Source organism: Rattus rattus, chromosome 2 (genome assembly GCF_011064425.1).
Source record: "Rattus rattus isolate New Zealand chromosome 2, Rrattus_CSIRO_v1, whole genome shotgun sequence".
Lineage (NCBI taxonomy): Eukaryota > Metazoa > Chordata > Mammalia > Rodentia > Muridae > Rattus > Rattus rattus.
In genome coordinates this window covers 214,013,611-214,037,160 of record NC_046155.1, presented here as the reverse complement: position 1 = coordinate 214,037,160, position 23,550 = coordinate 214,013,611, and the positions used below count along the sequence as shown (strand labels likewise).

Here is a 23,550-nt window from a genome sequence, read left to right as displayed (position 1 = left end):
ACCTCTGTGTTTGAGAAAATGGGAGCTGCATCATATGCTGCTACGGGTCAGATTTAGAGATGGGTTGTTCCTCATGGGACCCTTTTGTTCAGTCCAGAGAAATTGGTCTACAGCTACCATAGTACCTGGAGTCCGCAGAGAACCTGGAAGTGGATAGTTGGCACTGGGGTATGATCAGAACTTGGGACCCACCTCCAAAGTTCAACAGTTATCCAGAGGAATGATTTGGACAAGCTGGATTTAAATGAATATGGCAATAAGAATTTGAACTGGTATAATCTTTTAAAATAGGAAGTTGCTGAGACTTAACTAACATTACCTGAGTACTTCCCATACGCCTCAAACTGTACTGTGATTTGCATCTAATTCAGTAATAACTATTTACTATGTACGAAGAGTCTCTAAGGCGTGCTAATTTTCTCAACCATGTCCCTTGATTTATGAACTTGGAGTAACATTTGATCTCTTCTATAAAGAATTGTGTAATACATATTTGTTCTGTCATTTATGTGTGTAAAATTTGAAGCAAATATCTACCATATATGGGGTATCACACTTGTCTGCAAAAAGGTATGAGATGTACCTGTTTTCTGGCTTCCATGGGCACCAGAAATGCACATGGAACACAGACGCACACTTAGGCAAAACATATACAATAAAAGAGAAAATAATATTAACAAACAACAACAATGATTGCTAGTAGGGAGTTCTGCCTATTAGAAAAAATTTCCTCTGTTTTTAGCTTTCTGTAGTTAGAGAAATTTCTTTCTAAACTTAAATCTCTATTTCTTTCCCCTTAGAAGTTTAGTACCCCCAAATACCCAGCTGCTGAGTACAGAGAGATCCTCAGTTTGGAGCTACCCCATTGTATCAAGAGTTGCTTACTGACTCTGCTGGCATTGCTCATGCGTTACTAAAGGTGCTCTCTGACAGCTTCCTGTTATATATTGAGTGTTCCAAAGAGTACTGGAAATTTGGGGTTCAAAAGATCTAGCAGATATTAGCTGTTGCTGGTTTTACTATAGCTCTTTACACATCTGCTGTGTATATGAAGGAATTCATGATAACACAGGGTGTAAGAATGTTTTCTTACACAACAATGCCAAGCAACCAGAGCTTCCAGGGACTAAGCCACTACCTAAAGACTATACATGGACTGACCCTGGACTCTGACCTCATAGGTAGCAATGAATATTCTAGTAAGAGCACCAGTGGAAGGGGAAGCCCTGGGTCCTGCTAAGACTGAACCCCCAGTGAACGTGATTGTTGGGGGGAGGGCGGCAATGGGGGGAGGATGGAGAGGGGAACACCCATAAAGAAGGGGAGGGGGAGGGAGGGGGATGTTTGCCCAGAAACCTGGAAAGGGAATAACACTCGAAATGTAAATAAGAAATACTCAAGTTAATAAAAAAAAAATCAAAAAAAAAAAAAAAAAGAATGTTTTCTTACCTAGGGCAGTGGAAACCTCTTTAGTGTATGAAAGTAATTCTAATGAGGACTTCAAGTCATGAGGGATATGGAGTCTCAACTGGTCATCTTTTGTTGCCAGGCAAGCCTTCTAGCAGTGGGGCAGGGTTGCATTCAACTGAGTTGTTGGCCCAGCAGGTCCCATGAAAGTCTCCATCCTGTTCTTAAGGCAAATTGCTATTCTCTGCCAACTAACCATGGACCCCATTTCCTAGGACAACAGCCACACTACTCAGTGAACATGAAGAAGTAACACTGGTGCCTATGTGGAAACTTCCCTACTCTTCTCATCTCTTTGTGGTGCAGGAAGGCACTCTGTAGGCCACTGAAAGAGAGGCATTACTGACCACCAACACAGCCAGGGAACCGTTGACATACAAACTGTCCTGCCTGCAAAATATGGCAGAGCAAAGGTGGCCCAGATCTTGTGGGAGGAGCCAACCAAAGTCTGATTTGACTTAAGCCCATTCCAGGAGAAGGCACCCATACACAGCAGTGCTTGGATAACCAAGAAAGAGATTAGATAGCCCAGAGACTTAGGGGAAAACCCAACACTAGTAGTCTTAAAAAAGTATCAGTAAAATGACTCCGAATAATACTCTGCCGTACTCAGATATCAGTGTCTTATCAGAGAGGCTCGCTCTGACAGTGAGGAAAGAGAGTCTCTATTGGAGATCTTTATTATATCTTTTCCTTTGGGCTCAGGGAAAGAGCCCCTAAGAAGAAGAGGCCGAATGATTGTAAGAACCAGATGGAATGGAGCACACCAGAACAAGGTTCTCTGAAGCTCATATGAACTCATAGAGACTGAAAAGGCAAGCACAGGGGTCTGTACCAGGTTCTCTGCATATATACTAGAGCTTTTAGCTTAATGCTTCTATATAATTTCTGGGAGAGTAAGTAGGTCTCTGATGCTTGTGCCTGCTCTGAAGGCTCTTATCTATATGTGGAACTGCCACCCCCAACTTTGACATGGTAGTTTTGACTTGCCTTGTTAGATCTTATTTTGTCGTGTTTGGCTGCTATCCCTTAGAAGCCTGTTCTTTTCCTAATGAGAGACAGAAAGGGGGAGGGGACCTGGAAGGAGGGAATTGAAGAAATGAAAAGAGTAGAGAAATGAAAGAGTAAATTAACATTAGGAAATATTGTTTGAGAAAAGAATATATTTTCAATAAATGGAAAAAAAAGAATTATTTTTAGATGTCAATAGGACTCCAAAGCTAATTAAAATTGAGGAACCATGGAATTATTCTGAGCTATTCTCAGAGACCTTGGAAATGTAAGAAATTTTTGAGATGTGTGTGTGTGTGTGTGTGTGTGTGTGTGTGTGTGTGTGTGTGTTTTATGGTTATATGTATATTTACTGGTCAAATGAATACATATAACTTTTCAGAGACTAAAAGAAATACAAAAGGACCTGAAATCTATAGAATGGTCATTCTGCAGTAGGGAAAACTGAACAGAAGGACTCTATCTTGGTAAATATTCAAGATTAGTAAGTAAACTTAAGTGAAGCATGTAGTGACAGGGAGGAAAACACATCGGGATGCTTGACCACAACTCTTCAGAAAAGGCAAGAGTAAGTTGTTTCTGCTAAGAATCTGAAGGTAAAAACATAAGTCCCATCTTTCCTAACAGAGGTAGGTTGATTATAAGCTCACAAAGACAGCAAATCTTTTATTTGAAAAAAAAAAACTTTGTACATATGACTTAAGAATTTCAGATTAATAGATGTACTTTCTTGTTTTTCCTAGATGAGCTCTGAACATTACTGAACATTATTATGTGTCCTTACATGACAGAGGCTGAGGGGACAGCACACAGACAAGTTGAGGATGAGATAACGGAAGAGGCAATGTGGAGATGAGAACAAAGATTGGGGCGAAATGCTTTGTGTCCTAAGAGGTCAAAGAAATGAAGAAAAATGCCAGAGTTCAAGGACAAAGTGAAGTTCTGTGCCATTTTATTCTGCCTGTAAGAACTGTAAGGGAATAAAGTCTGGCTGTTTAAAGCTGTCTGTTTTAGGAAAGTTTGGTGTTAATAGCCTAAGAAATGAATACAGCGACCAACATAACACATGAATTGGAAAACGTCCTTGTTCTGGCTATCTGAGAGGTTGTAATTCTATGTAGTATGCTATACTGTAGGTGAGGGAAAATACGGTTTAGAAAGAAGGTGGGCAGTGGCTATTGGTATGGAGAAAATTGGTAATGGTAAATAACCTTGGCAGTTTTGATGGAATAGTACTGAGTAAGCAAAGTGATTACATCCGAGCTTCCTTCCTCAGAATCCAAACCTCTTATCAACATATCTGAACATCCAGATGACATTAAACTTTAACAACGTATTTTATTTTTATTTATGAATGTCTCTGTGTGTTTGTATGTTTGTCTGAAAGCCACATGTGTGTCGGTGCCCACAAGGTCAGAAGAGAATGTTAGATCCCTTGTGGATGGAGTTACAGACATCTGTGTTGGGTCCTGAGTTCAGGTCTGGAACTGCATAAAGGGCCGTTAACTGATGACCCATGATCTAGCTCTAAGAAGAAGACTTTTCATTACATTATTTCATGGAAACTGCAGCTGGATCTCTATCGTGTTTGCCTAAATTTTTAATTATTCTTTAAAATCATAGATTGGGTAAATAAGATTCATATTATGGTTGGTGAGCGTGTAAGTTATTAATAAAGAAAGTTGCTTCTGTTAAAGAGTGATTCCTTTAAAAATATCTGAAATACATTAATAGTGTATATATGCATGTGTATACACACACATATATGTGTATATATATATGAAAAACAGAAAACAGATCATGCTACTGCAAAACCCAGAAGAGACATCTCCCAACAATCTTTCCTCACAACTCCCTGTGGGTGCCAACCTCAGTGAATTTACATCTGACAGACGAATGGGGAACTTTCCCCCATCACACAAAGGAAACATTATAGTCTGGCTGTCAAGCCCCAGCTTCTTTGATGCACTGAGATGTGGGGCAGATGAAGATCATCCAGGGAATCCAGCTGTAGCGACAGTCTCAGGGAGTCCTCCCACAGTTGGTTGAAATCCCAAACGCTTATCACAAAAGCAAGAGAAACTCGATAATGACTTGGCAGCAGCGAGCCAGCCTTGTTCTTGCTAGAACAAGAAAGGGATTGACATACCCTTCACATGATCAAAAGGGAAATACAGAAGTTTTCTTTTCAGCTGAGTTTGGTCAGATAGTGTGAGGGGCCCCGACAAATCATTTCTTAGAGTCTATAAAATAAAGTTGAGAAAGGAAAGAAAAGATAGAAAAGAATGGGGGTATTTACTTACTGAAAAAGAGCAATGAAACTAATCCTCTCTGAAAGATTAGAACAGGAGGCTACTATGCCAGATATTTAAAATGTATGCATGGGAGATTATTTCTAGAAAATGCTTGATGGAGAGTTGCTACAATAGGCACCAAAGGTAACCAGATTTCAGTTATGTCAGTTATTATAAGATAATGAATTAAATTGATAATGAAATTTATGTTCTCAAAAGTAATAGAGGTTCATAATCAAACAAACTAAATAAAATACAGAAGGAGTCCTTTCCATCAATGTCCACTCCATGGACCCAGCCACAGTTAACAGCCTGATGTACAAAAATCACAGGAGAGCTGATCAATTTTTAGATGATTTTTAATTCAGTTCTCTTATTTAGTCTTTGCAGACAATGAGGTTCAAGCAAGGCCATGGACAGTGGTCTATACAACTAGTAAGAAAAAGGTCTTATCACAGCCAGAATACAGCAAATACAGAGGCGAATGCCAGCAGCAAACCACTGAACTGAGAACAGGACCCCCGTTGAAGGAATCAGAGAAAGAACTGGAAGAGCTTGAAGGGGCTCGAGACCCCATATGTACAACAATGCCAAGCAACTAGAGCTTCCAGGGACTAAGCCACTACCTAAAGACTATACATGGACTGACCCTGGACTCTGACCTCATAGGTAGCAATGAATATCCTAGTAAGAGCACCAGTGGAAGGGGAAGCGCTGGGTCCTGCTAAGACTGAACCCCCAGTGAACTAGATTGTTGGGGGGAGGGCGGCAATGGGGGGAGGATGGGGAGGGGAACACCCATAAAGAGGGGAGGGGAGGGATTAGGGGGATGTTTGCCTGGAAACTGGGAAAGGGAATAACACTCGAAATGTATATAAGAAATACTCAAGTTAATAAAAAAAAATCATATTAAAAAAAAAGTAAAAGGTCTTATGTTCTCAGATCACCTGTAGACACAGATATAATTATTAGCCGGCTTCCTGTCTTTAGCTACCAGGGAAATTCATCAGGCAGTCTGAACCTACTCTTCTGTTTATTAAAACATAGAGAAGTGAAAAAAATCTTTAAAAAGGAGATGAGCACTGGTAACTTGTGATTGAATGATCAGTCTCAGAAACCTTCATTCTTACTTTCAAACTTGAGGTAAAAAAAAAAGTCAACAGCAATATCTACCTGTATCCTGTGATTTCTTTGTTGAACACAGAAGTATATTTTCATCTCTTTCTCTGGAAAAATCAAACTATAGGTTCTGGAGTATTTGGCCAATTGCTCTATGTGTTTACCCTGCCTTGATAACACACCCACAGAGAGCTATTTTATGGTAAATATACCAAGATAGTTTCAAATTTCTCCAAGATATCTACAATTTCCCTGAATATTGATACTGTTCCCTTTTAAGGAACACTTACAAAATACTTTTCCTTATAGTTTATAACAACTGTATTTAGCATCTATTTTCTATACGGAAGACTATTTCGGTACTATGAAAATCTCAGAAAAGTTACTCAGACATTTTACCTTGTCTAAATCCATTCTGAGACTATTTCTCTTTAAACATGCCTCTAGTTTCCCTCTTGAATTTCTGCCTTCTTAGCTTTTCAAGGTGAAGTAGTGCATAACTGAGTATAGATCCATATAGGTGTTTACTCCTACAGTGCTGAACACCGTCTTCAACATGCCCTAGAGTATGTGGATGAAGGATCTGTGTACACATGTGATTTGGAAACAAATGTTAACACTTCCTTTTGTTAGTGGTGTGATCTCGGACCATTCATTGACCTTTGAACCTTGGTTTCTCATTTACAGAATGAGGATAATAATAACTAACTTAAAACCTTGTTTTAAGAATTAAGTTGGTTGGGGATTTAGCTCAGTGGTAGAGCGCTTGCCTAGTAAGCGCCAGGCCCTAGGTTCGGTCCCCAGCTCCGAAAAAAAAAAAAAAAAAAAAAAAGAATTAAGTAAGATGATTCAATAGAATGCCTATGCTGACAGAGTGCCCAGTATGTCATAGGTTTTAAAAAGTGGCAGTTGGTATCACCATCATTATTATTTTTATACAGGGCCTCATGTGTGTCAGACTGCCTTCCCACTTCAAATGTATCAGAGACAGACCTTGAACTTCTGATCCTCCTATCTCTGCCTACCAAGTGCTATGATTACAGATGTGTGAAGTGTTTATGGTGGGGCACATCAAATACATGCCTTTGTGCATGCTAGTCAAGCATTTCCCTAATGGTGCCAAATCTTCAGGCTTAGAAGCTACTTATAGAAGCACTATCTTTCCAATGAACTAAATAATATCCTAGGTAGGGAATATTTTGTGTATTGTATGGGGGCATTGCCTGCCAATAAGAAAGGTGAGTAGCCAATTAGCTTAGGCAGGAAATAGGAGGCGGGAGTTCTGGTAAGGAGAGAGAACCCTGAGGTAGGGTCAAGCACGGGAAGATATTCCATGTAACATTTATGGAGACTGTATCACGAACCTAAGAAGAGGTAACCAGACACATGGCAGGACTTAGAATAGAATAAATGGGATGACTAAGTTATGAACTAGTGGGAACGAGTCAAAGTTTTTGGCCTAAGCATTTATTAATAAGCAATTCAGTCTCAGAGTTGTTATTTCAGAAACTTGGGCAGGGGTGAAAAAGCCCATGGTTACATAATATTGCATAAAATATGCCCCATTTGTTCTTTGTGTTATGATTTCTATCCATCAGAAAATACTTCCTTAATACAGCTTATTGCTTATAAACTGCTCCCTGTCGCCCGATTTTTTTCTCAAATATATTCTTATTTTTCTATGCCATGTCTCACAGATAGTGTTGCTTTGCTATGACCCAGCGTTGGCTTTTCCACCCAAGGTCGTGACCTGTTTTGGAACCATTTGAGGTAGTCTGTCCTCTGTGCCTTGGAATCCACTTCTCCCACAGTTTGTTGCCATTGGTTACATTTTTATAAGTTGACCAAAGAGCACAGTTGAACATAGATTAGGTTGTCATGCGTCTGGAGTGCTTGCAGTTCCAAACACTGTACTGGACACTTTCTCTTGTCACTTGCTGCTAAGAAGAACGTGGTAACAGTGAAACTTATCTGGAAGCTGAATATGATGTAGCTGACAGAGTTAGGCGTCATGTTATACAGCAGACAGTAGGGTTGCTTGATAGAACAGAACATTGCTTTACTCTTTGCCAAAAGACACACTGAGTTCACTCCAGTTGTCTAGCTCCTCATGTCACAGAATGTCACTTGCTAGCATGCTAAAAATGCATCAAGAGGCCAGGGTTATTTTTAGTTTGAAAAGCTTCATTTACTTCTTATAGGCTAAATAGATCTTTAATGAAAAGCTGCTCTAATTTAGTCTTGTTTTTAACACATGCAAAGGGAATAAATATTCAGTGATTTGAATGATGGGTTCCCTGGAACAATGAAATATTTAAATGCTCTTCTTAGGAGCATTAATCGACCATAACGTTTCTTTTTGACACTCACGAGAATTTCCCATTAAGTGGGAGTTGTCTTTTAAAGCTACATATAAAACTCACAAACAGAGAGAGTCTTCATTTAAAACTTTCAATACTTAGAAATGAGCTTTTCTTCAGCCTGCCCACAGAAGTATTTTCCTTAATTGTTGTATGACTACAAATCACCTAAAAATAAGAATTAATTTTACGATTGGCTTTGGGATAAAAAGCTAAATTATAGTTACTTGCATGAAGTGTTTCTTAACTAGAGAAATGATAATTTGTTTTTTTTTCTCACTAACCTAATCATTGCTTAATGTCATCTAATATTGGGGAGTAAATTCCAATTTTTTCAGTATTCTAAGATGATGAGAATTTATTAAATATACCTTCTGCTTGAGGGAAATTGAATCTGGTAGATTAAATATAGTAATCTGAGATAACCGATAATACATTTCTGGAGATTAATTGTGAACTCCAAGAGAAAGATGGCTTTAGATGATTACCCTTAACAGAAAAACAAAGACAAGGAAAAAGATCATTCATTGTACTAGAACTTTTGGTTGATGATCAAGTGGCAGAGTAGTTTTCCATCATGACAATGTATAAGTAGAGAAGAACAGTATTTTAAATCAAATTTTTTTTGCTTTGCAAGACAGTGTTTCTCTGTGTAACCCTGTCTGTCCTGGAACTCACTCCGTAGACAAGGCTGGCCTCAAACTCACAGATCCTCTTGCTTCTGTTTCCCAAATGCTGGGATTAAAGGTACATATCACCATGTTTAGGTCTTAAAGTAATTCTTAAGGTCAGACAAGAGTTCTTTTGTTCTCCATATACATAGAACTTGAGAAATCCAATTATACAATATGGATGCTGACCCAGGACTGTACCAGAATAGTGCGGGTATGGTTCATACTTTTCTATCGCACTTAACTGTCTCTAAAATGGAGAGTTTTAGTCATGAAATCGGAAGCCACTCTGGTTATTTCAATAGGAATGGTTTTGCTACTGAAATTGTAAATGTAATTATAGATTTGCCTAGGAGTGACTCTCAGGAAAGCCTACCCATACTTTCCAGTGTCCAGGTGACCCAGAAAAGATTCTTTTAGACTTTTTGTTTAATTATGTGCCATGTGTATGTGCATGTGTATGATGTGATGTGTATGATGTGTATGTGACGTGTTTATGTATGTGATATGTATGTGTATAATGTGTATGAGTATGTATGAACATTACAAGCATAGGCCAGAGAAGGGCACTAGGTCCTCTGGAGCTGGAGTTAAAAGCAGCTTGAGGCACCAGATGTAGGTGCTGAAAACCAAGAATAGTACATGCTCTCAACCACTGACCCATCTCTCCAACTCCTAGAAGGGATTCTTCAGTGCTCATCTGGAAGCTTTCATAGTCCTCAGGAATCTCTAAGATGTAGTTATTAGTTGTTCTATGTGAAATGCCAGGGTGACCGATTTGGAATTTCTCGTGGAGAATCTCATGTTTGCCTGTGTGTTTGGTGGCTTTCAGAAAAGAAAAGAATGTCCTTTCTCCTTTCGTCCCTTCTTCGTTTTCGTGCTCGTTTGTCATACTCAGTTCAGTCTGTAGCCGTCCACTGAAAGGGATTCTGGATGATGAAATGCCTGATATCCTTTCATTGAAGCAGAGAAAAGTTAAAAGGCAGGCTGTACTGATATCAATCTAAGAGTCATACTGGTTTTATCCAAAGTTGGCCAACACAGCCTCCACATATGTTCTACCATGCACACTCAGAAGTAGTGGGATGTGATATTATGTGTCTGCTCTAACCCTGTTCAGTTTACCACCTCTCCACAAAGTGGATTTGATGTTCTGAGAATTGCCCTCTAGTGTTTTTGTTTGTTTGTTTGTTTGTTTTAACGTTTATCAAGGATCAATTTAATCTTAAAAACAAATACAAACTAGCAATCCACTCTTTCTCAACATGACAGTTCACCAGTGGTACAACTGCCAGGTAAAAATGTACATCTTTACAACTGGTGGTCCCAAGTTTAAAAAAGAAAAAAAAAATTAAAAAGAAAAAGAAAGAAAGAAAAAAGAAAAAGGAAGTAAAAAACCACACACAACAAAAAACAGACTTTGTTCAGCCATCCAGCCACAACTGGAGCCGCCAATGAGGCTTTGCTGAATTAAGGTCCCCAGTTAAGATTTAGAAAACACCCATGGTTTGGGCTAATAGCATTGTTGGTGGGACCTATTGTAGTTGGATAGCTGAACAAAGTCTGTGTCCCAAACGAATGTTAAATCCATCTCAGGCTTCAGAGGAAAACAAGGAAAGTCTAAAATCACAAGTGCAGACATATCTAGGATCCTTGTCCTTCTGGATCCACACTTCCTTTAGGGTCTTCATCATTATAAATGTTCTCTGCCATCTGCCACACTTGCATGATATTGTCTTCTGATACAGAACAAATTACCCAAGGTTCATTGCGACTCCAGGAGAAGTCAGATATCTTGGGAGTGTGACCACCATGAATAAACAACAACTCTGGTGGGCCATCCTCTGCATCTACTGCGGACTGTTCTTCTCCAATTTTACTTAGATCCCAGACATTCAGCCAACGATCAGTGCCACTGGAAGCTAAGATAGTCTCATTGTGAGGTGACCATTGAACTTGGAGTATTTCATCCTTATGTGATTCAAAGGAATGCAACTTGAGTTTCAGATTTCTCAGATCCCACAAGGCAACAGTCTTGTCAGCTGATCCTGTGGCAAGAATGAACTCACTATAAGGGTTGAAAGGTAAGCAATTCACTTCAGCTGTGTGAGCATCAACCGAGTAGCTTGGCTTGGATGTATTGTTTGAACGAGTATCCCAAATCATGAGTTTCTTGTCGTCAGCAACTGACCCAAACAGAGACTCATGGAGCAGATGCCAGGAAACATCCTCTACTACTGCTGTATGCCCTATAAAGATGGTCTTTGTATCCACTACTTTCCCTTCTTTTGGAACTGCACTGATGTCCCACAGGCAGATGGTATGGTCATCTGAAGCACTAAGTAAGTGCCCGCTGAGATTTGGATTCCAAGAAAGCCCATAACCTTCCTTCTGATGCCCACGGAGACGCATGTCCAGGTTGCATTCTCCAGAAGGGTCTGCTTTAAAAGGGTGCTTTGTGTAGTCAAAAACAAGAACATCACTGGAAGGAGTCTTGGTTGCAGTGATGCAAGGGTTCTGAGGCATGTACCTGGCCCTGTTTACTTCTCCTTCATGGTTGATCTTGATTTCTATTTCAATTTTCCCACTGACAGAACCAAAACCCCCAAATTCTCCCTTTTCACTGTCATAATGGGATGCATCAAACTGAGCATCGTCATTAGGGAGCTGGACACTAGCTGTCACAAGGTAGCTTTGTTCATCTGATGTGTGTGTTCCCAGGACAAGCCAATGAATGCTGAAATCTTTCTCTTCAGGCCTGGTCACATCTGGAAGCCGCTGGGCAGTTAGGCTGGGCTACTCCAGGGCATGGGTCATCACCAAGTCATAAAGAAATGGGGTGTTCTTCTTACATATCTTGTACTCCTCGTTGATCACACCTTCTTCCACCGCGTCGTCAAAGGCTGCTTCCTTGTCAGCCATGGCGGCAGGCGAGCTGGGAGGGGTTGGGGGATCTTGGGGTTGTGAATTGCAGGAGGGGCAGGGAGGCTACTCGCCTTGTTTTTGTTTTTAATCAAGTAGTATTTATTTCTGGAATGCAAGGATATTTAAGTATGTGAAAAACAATAAAATTATATTCGGTGTTAACAAATTAAGGAAACAAACATATGACCAACTAAAAAGTGAGTCACAAAAAAGGCACTTGACAAAATTCAACACCTATTCAAGTAGTAACACTCAACAAACTAGAAAGGTAAGGGGTCTGTGTTAACATAACTGTGTCTAACATATGAAAAAGCCATGGTGAATACTGTACTCAGTGATGGAAGATTAAAAGCTCTTCTACAGGTTGACCTTGACTCTGTTGCCTGCCTATGGGTCCTGTTCTCCTATCTGGACTGCCTTGTCTGACTTCAATGGGAGAGGCTTTGCCTAGTCCTGCAGTGATGTGCCAGTGTGTGTTGGTATCCGGTTGGGGATATCCTCCTTCTCAGAGGAGAAGGGAAGGGGGAATAGAGGGAGGGCTCTGTGAAGGGGTGACTAAGAGGATGGGGGAGCTGCAATTAATTAATTAATTGGAAAAATATCTTCCCAAGGGCAAGACCTGAATGCCCATTTTCACAATTTTCATTCAGCATAGCCTATGATAGCCTAGGGTTATGTCGCCATTGCTTCCAAATTTAAACACTCATCCTAGAGAAAAGAGAGAGGCTCAGAGGCTCTCAGTTATGACTTACAAGGCTCCTTCCCAAGGTTATAGAGGCAATACGCAATTGCTGGTGGAAGACCCTGACCAGCAGAACTGCCTGAAAGTTGTGCAGGGAGGAGCAGGGATGAAGGTGTTCCTGAGTCTGTAATCCATGTGGCAGTGGTGTTTTCTATGCTGCGAGTGCTCCCGAGTCACCCATGATCCTATGAGGAACTGCAGTGAACCCACTGCTTTACTCGGCTGAACTTGGTGTGGAATAGCTTCTTTGGTCTGTTGCTGGCGCTTGTTTGTGGAAAACTGATGTTTGTTCATGTCTCCCCAGGAAAAGTCACACAACACCTAGCCAGAGCACCAAGTCAAGAAATAGTCCAAAGGCATTCAAGTTATAAAGAAAAGAGCAGAACTATCTCGTTTTAAGATGACGTGATGCTGTACATGGAAATGTAAGGATTCCATACATGCACATAACTGTTAGAACTAACAAGCCAGGAAAGTAGTGGAATAGGAACAACGGAATTTACGTGTGCCTACAAAGCTGGCTCGGTGTTAGAACGGTAATCAATTAATCAATGCATTAATTGACATGCATTCACCATGTCAACAGACTAAAGGCCCTCTCTCAGAGAGAAAGGGGGAGGGGAAGGAAGGGTAGTGAAAGAGGAAGAGAGGGAAGAGAGGAAGAGCGGGAAGAGGGAGGGAATGAGGAAGATGGGGACAAGTTTGAAAGGTCAGAGGGCAATTCCCAGGTGTCAGTTCACCCTGACACCTCGTGGGATCTAGGAGTCAAACAGAGGACCTTGGGTCGGAACACATGCACTTGCATACCCTGAGCCATTTTTTTTTAGCCTGAGAGTAGAGCATTTCAGAGCTTCACAGCTAACACCTTACTTGATGGCAATGAGAGAACAACGATTTTGTTTTTGAAGCATCTTAGAAGATTTTAATAGCAAACTTACAGGAACACTACAGGAGCCATACAACATTTAAAATAGATGCTTGCTCAACGGACAACTCAGTTATAAAATCAGAATGAAAGAAATCCAAGTATCATTATTTGCAGATGTTAGGATAATACACATAAGTGACTCTTAAAAAAAATCCCATCAGGAAACTCCTAAAGCTGATAAACATTTTCAGCAAAGTAGCTATATATACAATTAACCCACCAAAATCAATAGATCTCCTCTCTCAAAATGCTAAACAAACTGGGAAAGAAATCATGGAAATAACAGCTTTCACAATAACTGCGAATAATATAAATTAATATTTTGGGGTAGTGCTAACCAAGCAAGTGAAAGACTTGTATGATAAAAAACAAACAAACAAACAAACAAACAAACAAACAACCTTCAAGTCTTTGAAGACAGAAGTTGAAGAGTTAGAAGAAGATGGAATGATCCCTATACTCATGGATCAATAAGATTATTATAGCAAAACTGCCCATCCTATGAAAAGCAATCTACAGATAGATTCAATTCAATCCCCATCAAAATTCCAACACAATTATTTACAGGACTGGAGTTGACAATTCTCAACTTCATATGGGAAATTCAAAGGCCTGGGACAGCTAAAACAATCTAAACAGTAAAGGAACTACTGAAGGTCTCACTAGTCCTCAGATCACATCATACTACAATGCTTTAGTAATAAAAACAGCACGGTATTTATATAAAAACAGAAACATTGAACAATAGGATAAAATTGAAACCCAGACATAAACCAACACACATATATTTTTTATTTTATTGGATTTTTTTACTTACATTGTAAATGTTATCCTCTTTCCCAGTTTCCCCTCCAGAAACCAGCTATCCCATCCTCCCCCTGCTTCTATGAGGATGCTCCATCACCCACCTACCTACTCCCTCCCACCTCCTCGCCCTGACATTCCCCTACACTGGGGCATCCAGCCTTGACAGGACCAAGGGCCTCTCCTCCCATCAATGCCTGACAAGGCTACATATGCGGATGGAGCCATAGGTCCATCCCTGTGTTCTCTTGGGATGGTGGTTTAGTCCCTGGGATCTCTGGGAGGTCTGGCTGGTTGATATTGTTGTTCTTCTTATGCGGTTGCAAATCTTTCAGTTCCTTCAGTCCTTTCTCTAACTCTTCCATTGAGGAGCCTGTTCTCAGTTCAGTGGTTGGCTGCTAGCATCCATTTGTAAGGCTCTGGCAGAGCCTCTCAGGAGACAGCTATATCAGGGTCCTGTCAGCATGTACTTCATGACATCTGCAATAGTGTTTGTGTTTGGTATCTGACTATGGGATGGATCACCCAGGTGGGGCAGTCTCTGGATGTCCTTTCCTTCAGTCTTTGCTCCACATTTTGTCTCCATATTTCCTCCTGTGATTATTTTTGCTCCCCCTCCTAAGGTCTGAAGATTTCACACCCTAGTTTTCCTTCTTCTTGAGCTTCATGTAGTCTCTGAATTGAATCTCAGGTATTCCAAGCTTTTGGGCTAATATCCACTTATCAGTGAGTGCATACCATGTGTGTTCTTTTGTGATTGGGTTAGCTCATTCAGGATGATATTTTCTAGTTCCATCCATTTGCCTAAGAATTTCATGAAGTCATTGTTTTTAATAGCTGAGTAGTACTCCATTGTGTAGATGTAACACATTTTCTGTATCCATTCCTCTGCTGAAGGGCATCTGGGTTCTTTCCAGCTTCTGGCTATTATAAATAAGGCTGCTATGAACATAGTGGACCATGTGTCCTTGTTATATGTTGGAGCATCTTTTGCCCAGGAATGGTATAGCTAGGTCCTCAGGTAATACTATGTCAAATTTCCTGAGAAACCTCCAGACCGATTTCCAGAGTGGTTGCACCAGCTTGCACTCCCAACAATGCAGGAGTGTTCTGTTTTTAAAAATATAGTACTAGTTTCATTTAAGTAGTAGTTTTGTCTTTTTGAGACAGTCCTCCAACCTTGGTCTTCTCCCACCTCAGCTTCCCAAGAAGCTTCGGAGAAGTGGGCCACCATACACAGTTAACAAGTATTTCTTTAAGTAACAAATTCTAAGCATACTGTTTCCCTCTGGTCCAAGGGTCCTAACAGCCAGGACCACTTCTTTGTTTTGTGACTCTCTTGAGAAAGACAGTTGCTGAACCCCAACAGACCAATGTTTTTGCACAAAGCCTTAAAAAAATAATGAGAAAAAAAAAAAAAGAAAAAAAAGGGCAACAACAACAACAACAACGACAAACCCACCTTTTTAAAAAAGAAGTGAGGCAGATCTTGGACTCCAATTAAGGTATTTTTTTTGTACAATCTTTTGAGAATCCTGAAAAGGATCGTCAACGGGCAGTGGGAAAAATCACAACGGTCTATTATGAGCACTGCAGAACTATCCTTTATTTCGAACTGAGTCATGATGGCTGTCTATTTGTGAGCTTCTTGGTCTCTTAGTACTTGGTCTCTTTGTCCACAATTGCACTGCTTATATCTTCTTTAAGTCCGGAGAAAATGGGTCCATCCAGGGCAGACAGAGCGAATGGTCCGTGACTGCTCAGAACAGAAGGAATATGGAAAGTGTTGAAGTAGCACCTCGTAGTCTGTCTGGACTCAGAGGAGCAAATGAACCGAGCGTGCTCCAAAATGGATGCTGGAGAGCAAGGGGCTCGAGGTCAGCAGGATGGGTGTCTGTGAAAAGAGTCCGGCTGTAAGAGACGCTGTTGGGAGAGATGGTCATAAGATCCTGTAGGGGCTGGGGTCACTGCCTGTGACCATAAGGGCAGGCGTCAGTTCTAACCCTTGGGCTTTTTGGATCTCGATGAGTTATTTGTTTTGTCCTTTTCCGGCAAGGCTGAGTCCTCGTTTTAAGGCAAGGCTAAGTCCTCGTTTTAAGGCTCCAGTGACAAGTTCTCTGGACGTTTCAATGGCTGAGAAAGCACTGATTCAATGTCTGTGTCAGTGTCTGGGTTAGAACTCAACGGTTGAGAAGGTGTCCTGGGAGACTCCTTTAGAGGAAGGGGTATGGATGGAACTGAAGGGGTTGGGTTAAAAGTGGTAGCCAGAATGGATACAGAGGCTGGGGCTTCCACGGAAGGTAGTGTGGGATTGACCAATGCCTCCGAATCTTGGATAGTTTCTTCAGAAGATGGAGAAATACTAGGACTCGTTGAAAAGGCAATAGCGACAGACTCGATGGGCGGCTTTTTGGCAGGTGTTGTCACAGATTTGATCACGGACCATGTTGGCTACTGAGCTTTCTTCTCTGCTAATTTCCCCTGGATTCTCGATCTTTATCGACTTGAAAAGCTACTTATTGGAGGTGCTCAGAGAGTTGAGCGTACAAACCAGACTGTATGTATGTCGTCATTGCGACTAGATGTCTTGGCTCCAGGCTGAGGTGGCCTCTCCTTTCCTCCACACTCCGCATCTTTGGAATCTTTGGCTTCAGTCGAATTTAAAATCTCACAGTCTTCCCTCAAACCTGCCTACTGACAGTGGATCCGTTTTCAAAATCTCTGGATAGGAGGCAAACTTGTACACAAACTTCTGACCATTCACTTTTTTAGTGATGCTCTTTATGGAGTAGTATCTCAGGGCTTGGCAGAGTTTATCGGAATTCATTTTTGGCTTGTTCCTGTGAATCCTCCTCCGCCTGCAGAAGCTTGAACTCCCCATTGTTAGATGTTCAGCAGATTATGTGCTCGTCCTGAGGCTCCTACAGGAGCTAAAGAAGGAACTGCCAGAGTGATGGCACTGTCCGTAGCAATGGGCAGGCAGCCCACACTGGACACATGAATATGAGGGTACTCAAAAAATTCCTTGAATCCTATCTTTCTTAGGTAGGGTTCTTTTTGGCCCTTACTTTGCTTTAATAACCATCATTATCCCTGCAATTAATCCAGGAAATTCCTCCTTTTCTGTTGGTTTGATGGTACAAAGAACTCAACATTATATGGCAGAGGTGAATCCGCAAGTTCCATTTGGTTTTTAAAAACAAAACATCTAAGCCTACACATTTAAAACATTGGCAAGAAGAATTCATATTCTTGTGATTGGCTCCTTAAGGGTAACAGAAAAAGGCAGGAACTACCTCTATTCCCAGCTCTATAAATCTTTTGATCCATGTGCTTTTGGTTTTGGGGGAAAGATAGTGTCATACTGGCTGCTGGTTACAAATACCTATACCTATACCTATATCTATATCTATATCTATATCTATATCTATATCTATATCTATATCTATATCTATATCTATATCTATATCTGTATCTGTATCTGTATCTATATCTGTATATCTGTATCTGTATATCTATATCTGTATATATATTTGTGTATATATTTGTATATGTATATATGTATGTGTATATGTTTAGTCTTGCAAGAGTACTCCACAGCTGTCTGCGGCAAGCCAACTCACACTGATAAGGTATATGCTTAGATAAATGAAATGTATGGCTGTGAGCCTTTCTCTCATTTCTGGATGGTACGTGTGTTCTTTGACTATAGGCGAAGTTGAGTGGCTTTCATCAGAGAAAAATCGAACATTCCTTTAGCCCACCGTTAGTAGTTAATACCAACGTAGAATACCCAGGGAAGGCAATTATTATCTATGTTTATTTTGATGAAACATGTTGTTCATGCTTCAATGATGGAATTAGTTAACTTGGTTCTCAGGTTCTTTGGGGAGTAGCGCTAACAAACTGAATCAGCCTGTTAGGTAGCCAGCAATTGTGGTAGCAAGAACAGACTTGTTGAAGGGAGAGCTATGTATTTTAGCAAAATGTGTAGTATTTGTACCCGATGCCTTGACTGGTTTGTGTATGAGCCTATTGGTCAAGGTTGAGTGGCTAGAGACAGGGTCCTTAGTATCAACAGAAGAATTATCTGTGTTTCAGGAATATGAAAGTGCTTGGCAGGTGACATCTGCTTGTGAGAAGAAACTTGAAGCACCATTTCAAACTCTAATGCATTCACATTTGCTTATTACTTTTTATTTTCACTCCCTTCTGCTGGTTCTTTCAAAATCCTAAGGCATACTATAGCCATTATCCATTGTTTATTGTGGAGCTCTCTTTTGCAAAAAACAAACAGAAGCAGCAGTTCTGGCGGAGGGAAGATCTCTTTCTCCATCCTCCTTAAGGGCCATTGCATCTGGGGATTGAAATGTTATAGACAATCCGTACAAGATTGTTGGACATATTTGTAAACCAGAATTGACTTGTTTTGCTTTGGTCACCTGATCGTGAACCCCTCCCCATTCTCAGGTTTAGTGTCAGATATAATTGTTAGTATAGACTTCTGGTGTTAAAAGTCTGAATTTTTATGTCAGTTCAAATTGTACCCAAAGTCTCATTTTCTACTTTGGTTACTAAGAAGGAAAATAAATGCCAACGCCACGTGAGATTTTTTCGAAGTCTCCTCTTGAATACACATTCCTAGAACGAACTCAGTTTTATCTGTGGTTGGAATGTAAAATATCTCCCCAAAAGACTGTTGGGGTGTTGAAGGATTGATCCACATCTGGCATCACTGTTGAGAGGTGACTGGGTCATAAGGACCCTGAGTTCATCAGTGGGCTATTGTGTTGAGGAGTGCAGAGTTGCTGAAACTCGTAGGACATGGGACCTCATTAGAGGAATCGTTATCTAACTTGTTCCATGGAGGGAATGATCTCTGGACTCTTCCTCTTCCTCATTCTCTGCTTTTTGGCTACTAAAATGAGCTCTGCCTCTACCAGCCCCATAGAGTGCTGTCTATGATGTCCTGCTTCATAGAGAGGCCCCTTAAAATAGAGCCTGGGAACAGAGACTGGAACCTTGGCCACCAGGAATCCCTAATGAATATTTCCTGCTTCAGTGGGGTTTTTCAATTGCCAGAACAAGAAAAAGTGACCAATGCACCAGATCACTTTGATCGTGCAGGACTATCTGCTCTTAAAAATTTGAAATTTAATTGACGTTTAATTTTTATTTAAAACTGTATCCATCTTCACTCTTTAATTTAATGTATTTTGACAAATGTATACTTTACCCATGACCTCCAGAAGAGGCATTATGGAACATTCCAGGGTACAGACCTGCCACAGCTCATTGTCCTGTTGTCATGCAGGGCAATCTTTTGTTATAGGTTCTCCTAAGTACATTTTAGAGCTAGAATGACAGTTTCAAACACTAAATGTGTAATTCGTTTTACAAAGAAGTTTAAAAGAGTTTTCAAAATGATAGTTTGGAAACTTTCAATTCCCATCAGTGGTGTACAAAAGCCCATCGCTTCACAATCTTGTCACCCTTTTAACTCATAAGACTTATAAAATGTTAATAATTTTTACTACATATTTAGTGATATCAATGTTAGTTTCATACTGGTTACTGATGTGTTACTGTTTCATATACTTATTGAATATGAAATGCTTATCTATTTATTTTGGTGATATAAAAGCTTTATCTTTGTCAAATACATCTATTATGATTGTTGACTCCCAGACTGCAGCACAGTTCTTTCAGAGAACCGTCATTTCAATCTTGATGAAAGACAATGATCAACATATTTCTTTTCAGCTCATACTGCTATATATTATGCAAAAAACCCCAGTAACCAAAAATTAGAAATAGTGTATCGAAACCACAGACTTTCGCCTAGGCTTGCTTGCTTTATTTATTCATTTATTTATTTAATTTATTTATTAGTTTTAGCTTTCAAACTTGGGTTGCAAGTTTTTTAAAGATTTAAAAAGTATTTATATATTCATAGGAGGGGATATGGCAGCAAAGTTTGGATCAGAGACTGAAGGAACAGCCATTCAGAGCCTGCCCCACATGTGGAACATATATATGTATGCCTCACATGTGGCCCATACAGCCACTAAACTAGATAAGATTGATGAAGCTAAGAAGTGCATGCTGACAGGAACCGGACATAGATGTCTTCTGAGAGGCACAGCCAGAACATGTCAAATATAGAGGTGAATGCTAGCAGCAAACCATTGAACTGAGAATGGAACCCTTGTTGGAGGAATTAGAGAAAGAATTGAAAGAGCTGAAGGAGCTTGCAACCACATAAGAACAGCAATGCCAACCAACCAGAGCTCCTAGGGACTACACCACTACCCAAAGACTATACATGGACTGACCCATGGCCACAGCTGCATATGTAGCAGAGAATGGTCTTATTGGGCACCAAAGGAAGGAGAAGCCCTTGGTCCTGCCAAGGTTGGACCCCCAGTGTAAGGGCATGTTGGGAGGGGGGAAGAGGAGTGGATGGGGAGGGGAACAACTTTATGGAAGAAAGGGAGGGAAACGGGATAGGGGGCTTCTGTCCAGGAAATCGGGAAAGGGAATAACATTTAAAATGTAAATAAAGAAATATCCAATAAAAATATCTATTTAATGTGTATGTATTTGTATGCATGCATATATGTGCCCAACATGTGTCTAACGCCTGTGAAGGCCACAAGAGGATGTTGGATTCCCATGGAACTGGGATTATAGATAGTTGTGAAGACTGGGAACTGAACCTGTGGCCTTTGGGAGGGCATCCAGTGGTCTTAACCTTCTCTCCAGCCCCAAGGCCGTGAGTTTTCTTTCTTGACAGTTACTGTGTTGGATTTTTATGGCTTTTGCACTGTTACCATCTCTAGTTTACTTTGTCTTTTTGTATCAGGGATGTCTCTATTTCAAATCTTTCCTTGTTTGGCTGGCTCTGTATTAAAAGATTTATTGCCTTTGTTTACACGTTCTATCATCTGCGTAATTTGGAAGCCAGCTTTGATGTATATTCCTACTCATTATGAGTCTGATTTCCCTGTTCTCTTTCTGTCCCTACAGCAGATTTTGTGAAATTCATCTTGCTGGAGCTGGATGTTTTCGTATTACTATAAATGTTTTTGAGATTTATTCTGGCACACGGTGAAGTTACCTGAAAAATGATTGGTTGTTCTGGGCCTTGTTTTTAATCTTCGTTATGAGGGATCCTGGCACCTAGCTTTTTATTCACACCACGAATGTATATGCCTATTCTTTCCAAAGTCTTGTTTTCCTTTTATGACTGTTGAGAAGAATTGCTGTACTTGGTCCTGAGAAAACTCTTACCCTTCCTCTCCCTCTTCTAATGCTTCTGGGTTGCTCTTTTTGTTACTGTTGTGTGTTAGTTATTTGACAATTTCACTTATGTGTATAATGGATTCTGGTTGCTTTACATGTATTCTTAATATCCTTTCCATCTCCACCAACCTCCTGTCTTCAATCCCCACCAACTCTCTGCCCTCAATCCCTACCAACCTCTTGTCTACCATCCCCACCAACCCTCTGCCCTCAATCCCTACCAACCTCTTGTCTAACATCCCCACCAACCCTCTGCCCTCAATCCCTACCAACCTCTTGTCTAACATCCCCACCAACCCTCTGCCCTCAATCCCTACCAACCTCTTGTCTAACATCCCCACCAACCCTCTGCCCTCAATCCCTACCAACCTCTTGTCTAACATCCCCACCAACCCTCGCCCCTCAATGCCTACCAACCAATTGTCTAAAATCCCCACCAACCCTCTGCCCTCAATCCCTACCAACCTCCTGTCTAACATCCCCCACCAACCCTCTGCCCTCAATCCCCTACCAACCTCTTGTCTACCATCCCCACCAACCCTCTGCCCTCAATCCCTACCAACCTCTTGTCTAACATCCCCACCAACCCTCTGCCCTCAATCCCTACCAACCTCTTGTCTAACATCCCCACCAACCCTCTGCCCTCAATCCCTACCAACCTCTTGTCTAACATCCCCGCCAACCCTCTGCCCTCAATCCCTACCAACCTCTTGTCTAACATCCCCACCAACCCTCTGCCCTCAATCCCTACCAACCTCTTGTCTACCATCCCCACCAACCCTCTGCCCTCAATCCCTACCAACCTCCTGTCTAACATCCCCACCAACCCTCTGCCCTCAATCCCTACCAACCTCTTGTCTACCATCCCCGCCAACCCTCTGCCCTCAATCCCTACCAACCTCTTGTCTAAAATCCCCACCAACCCTCTGCCCTCAATCCCTACCAACCTCTTGTCTAACATCCCCACCAACCCTCTGCCCTCAATCCCTACCAACCTCTTGTCTACCATCCCCACCAACCCTCTGTCCTCAATCCTAACCAACCTTCTGTCTCCCATCCCGCCAACCCTCTGCCCTCAATCCCTACCAACCTCTTGTCTACCATCCCCACCAACCCTCTGCCCTCAATCCCTAACCAACCTTCTTGTCTACCATCCCCGCCAACCCTCTGCCCTCAATCCCTACCAACCTTCTGTCTCCCATCCCTACAAAACTCCTGTCTCCCATCCCTCTGACCTCTTGTTTTCCTTATCTATGTTTTTCCTGGTTTCATGACTTTTGGTTTTGCTGCATGAACCACTTGTGTGGCCATCCAATGGAGACTGTCAGTACAGGTTGTTCATTTTCGTGCCTTGAGATTCTCCTCCTAGGGATTCACCAATCAGGATTGAGGTAAAGGCTGGAGGAGAAGGAATCCATGAAGATTTTTGAGCATCTTCCTGTACAACTCTCTTCTTTTATACTTTGGCCAGGAAAAGACACTTTTCTCCAAAGAGACTTCAGCAGCTAACTAGGGAATACACTGTACCTCAAATGATGACATCAGGGCACCTCCTACTGTCACCATCTCTCATGCCAGGAAAGTTCTGGCCAGCTGAGTTAACTCTTCTCCCCTGGACACGGCTAGACATTCCCTGTGGGCCTACTCCTCTTGAGATTCTCGTCCTTTGCTGCATTCTGATTCATGTTTCCTTTAGTTATAACTGCACGGTTTCCTTATTCCACCCACACTATAATCTTTGCTAATTACTCATGTGAACTGAAAGTGATCAAGGACACTGGCTGCTCCACCGAAGGATCCAAGTTCAATTCCCGGCACCTGCATGGAAGTTTACACCTATCTGTAACTCCAGTTCCTGGGGATCCAACATGTAGGCAAAACACCACTGCATCTAAAATAGAAATTTCCAAAAATCTTCATACAC

The 23,550-nt window shown here is 41.2% G+C and overlaps 1 protein-coding gene and 1 pseudogene across 1 annotated transcript; both read right to left on the bottom strand.

Annotated features, from left to right (window-relative positions):
* Window positions 1–10,231: 10,231 nt before the first annotated feature.
* Window positions 10,232–11,844, bottom strand: LOC116894689 (histone-binding protein RBBP4-like). The gene is given in 1 exon segment (XM_032896389.1): window positions 10,232–11,844. A coding segment is annotated over 1 exon segment (1,278 nt). The 3' UTR covers window positions 10,232–10,566.
* Window positions 11,845–16,012: 4,168 nt separating this feature from the next.
* LOC116893558 lies at window positions 16,013–17,320 on the bottom strand (annotated as a pseudogene).
* Between the last annotated feature and the right edge of the window lie 6,230 nt (window positions 17,321–23,550).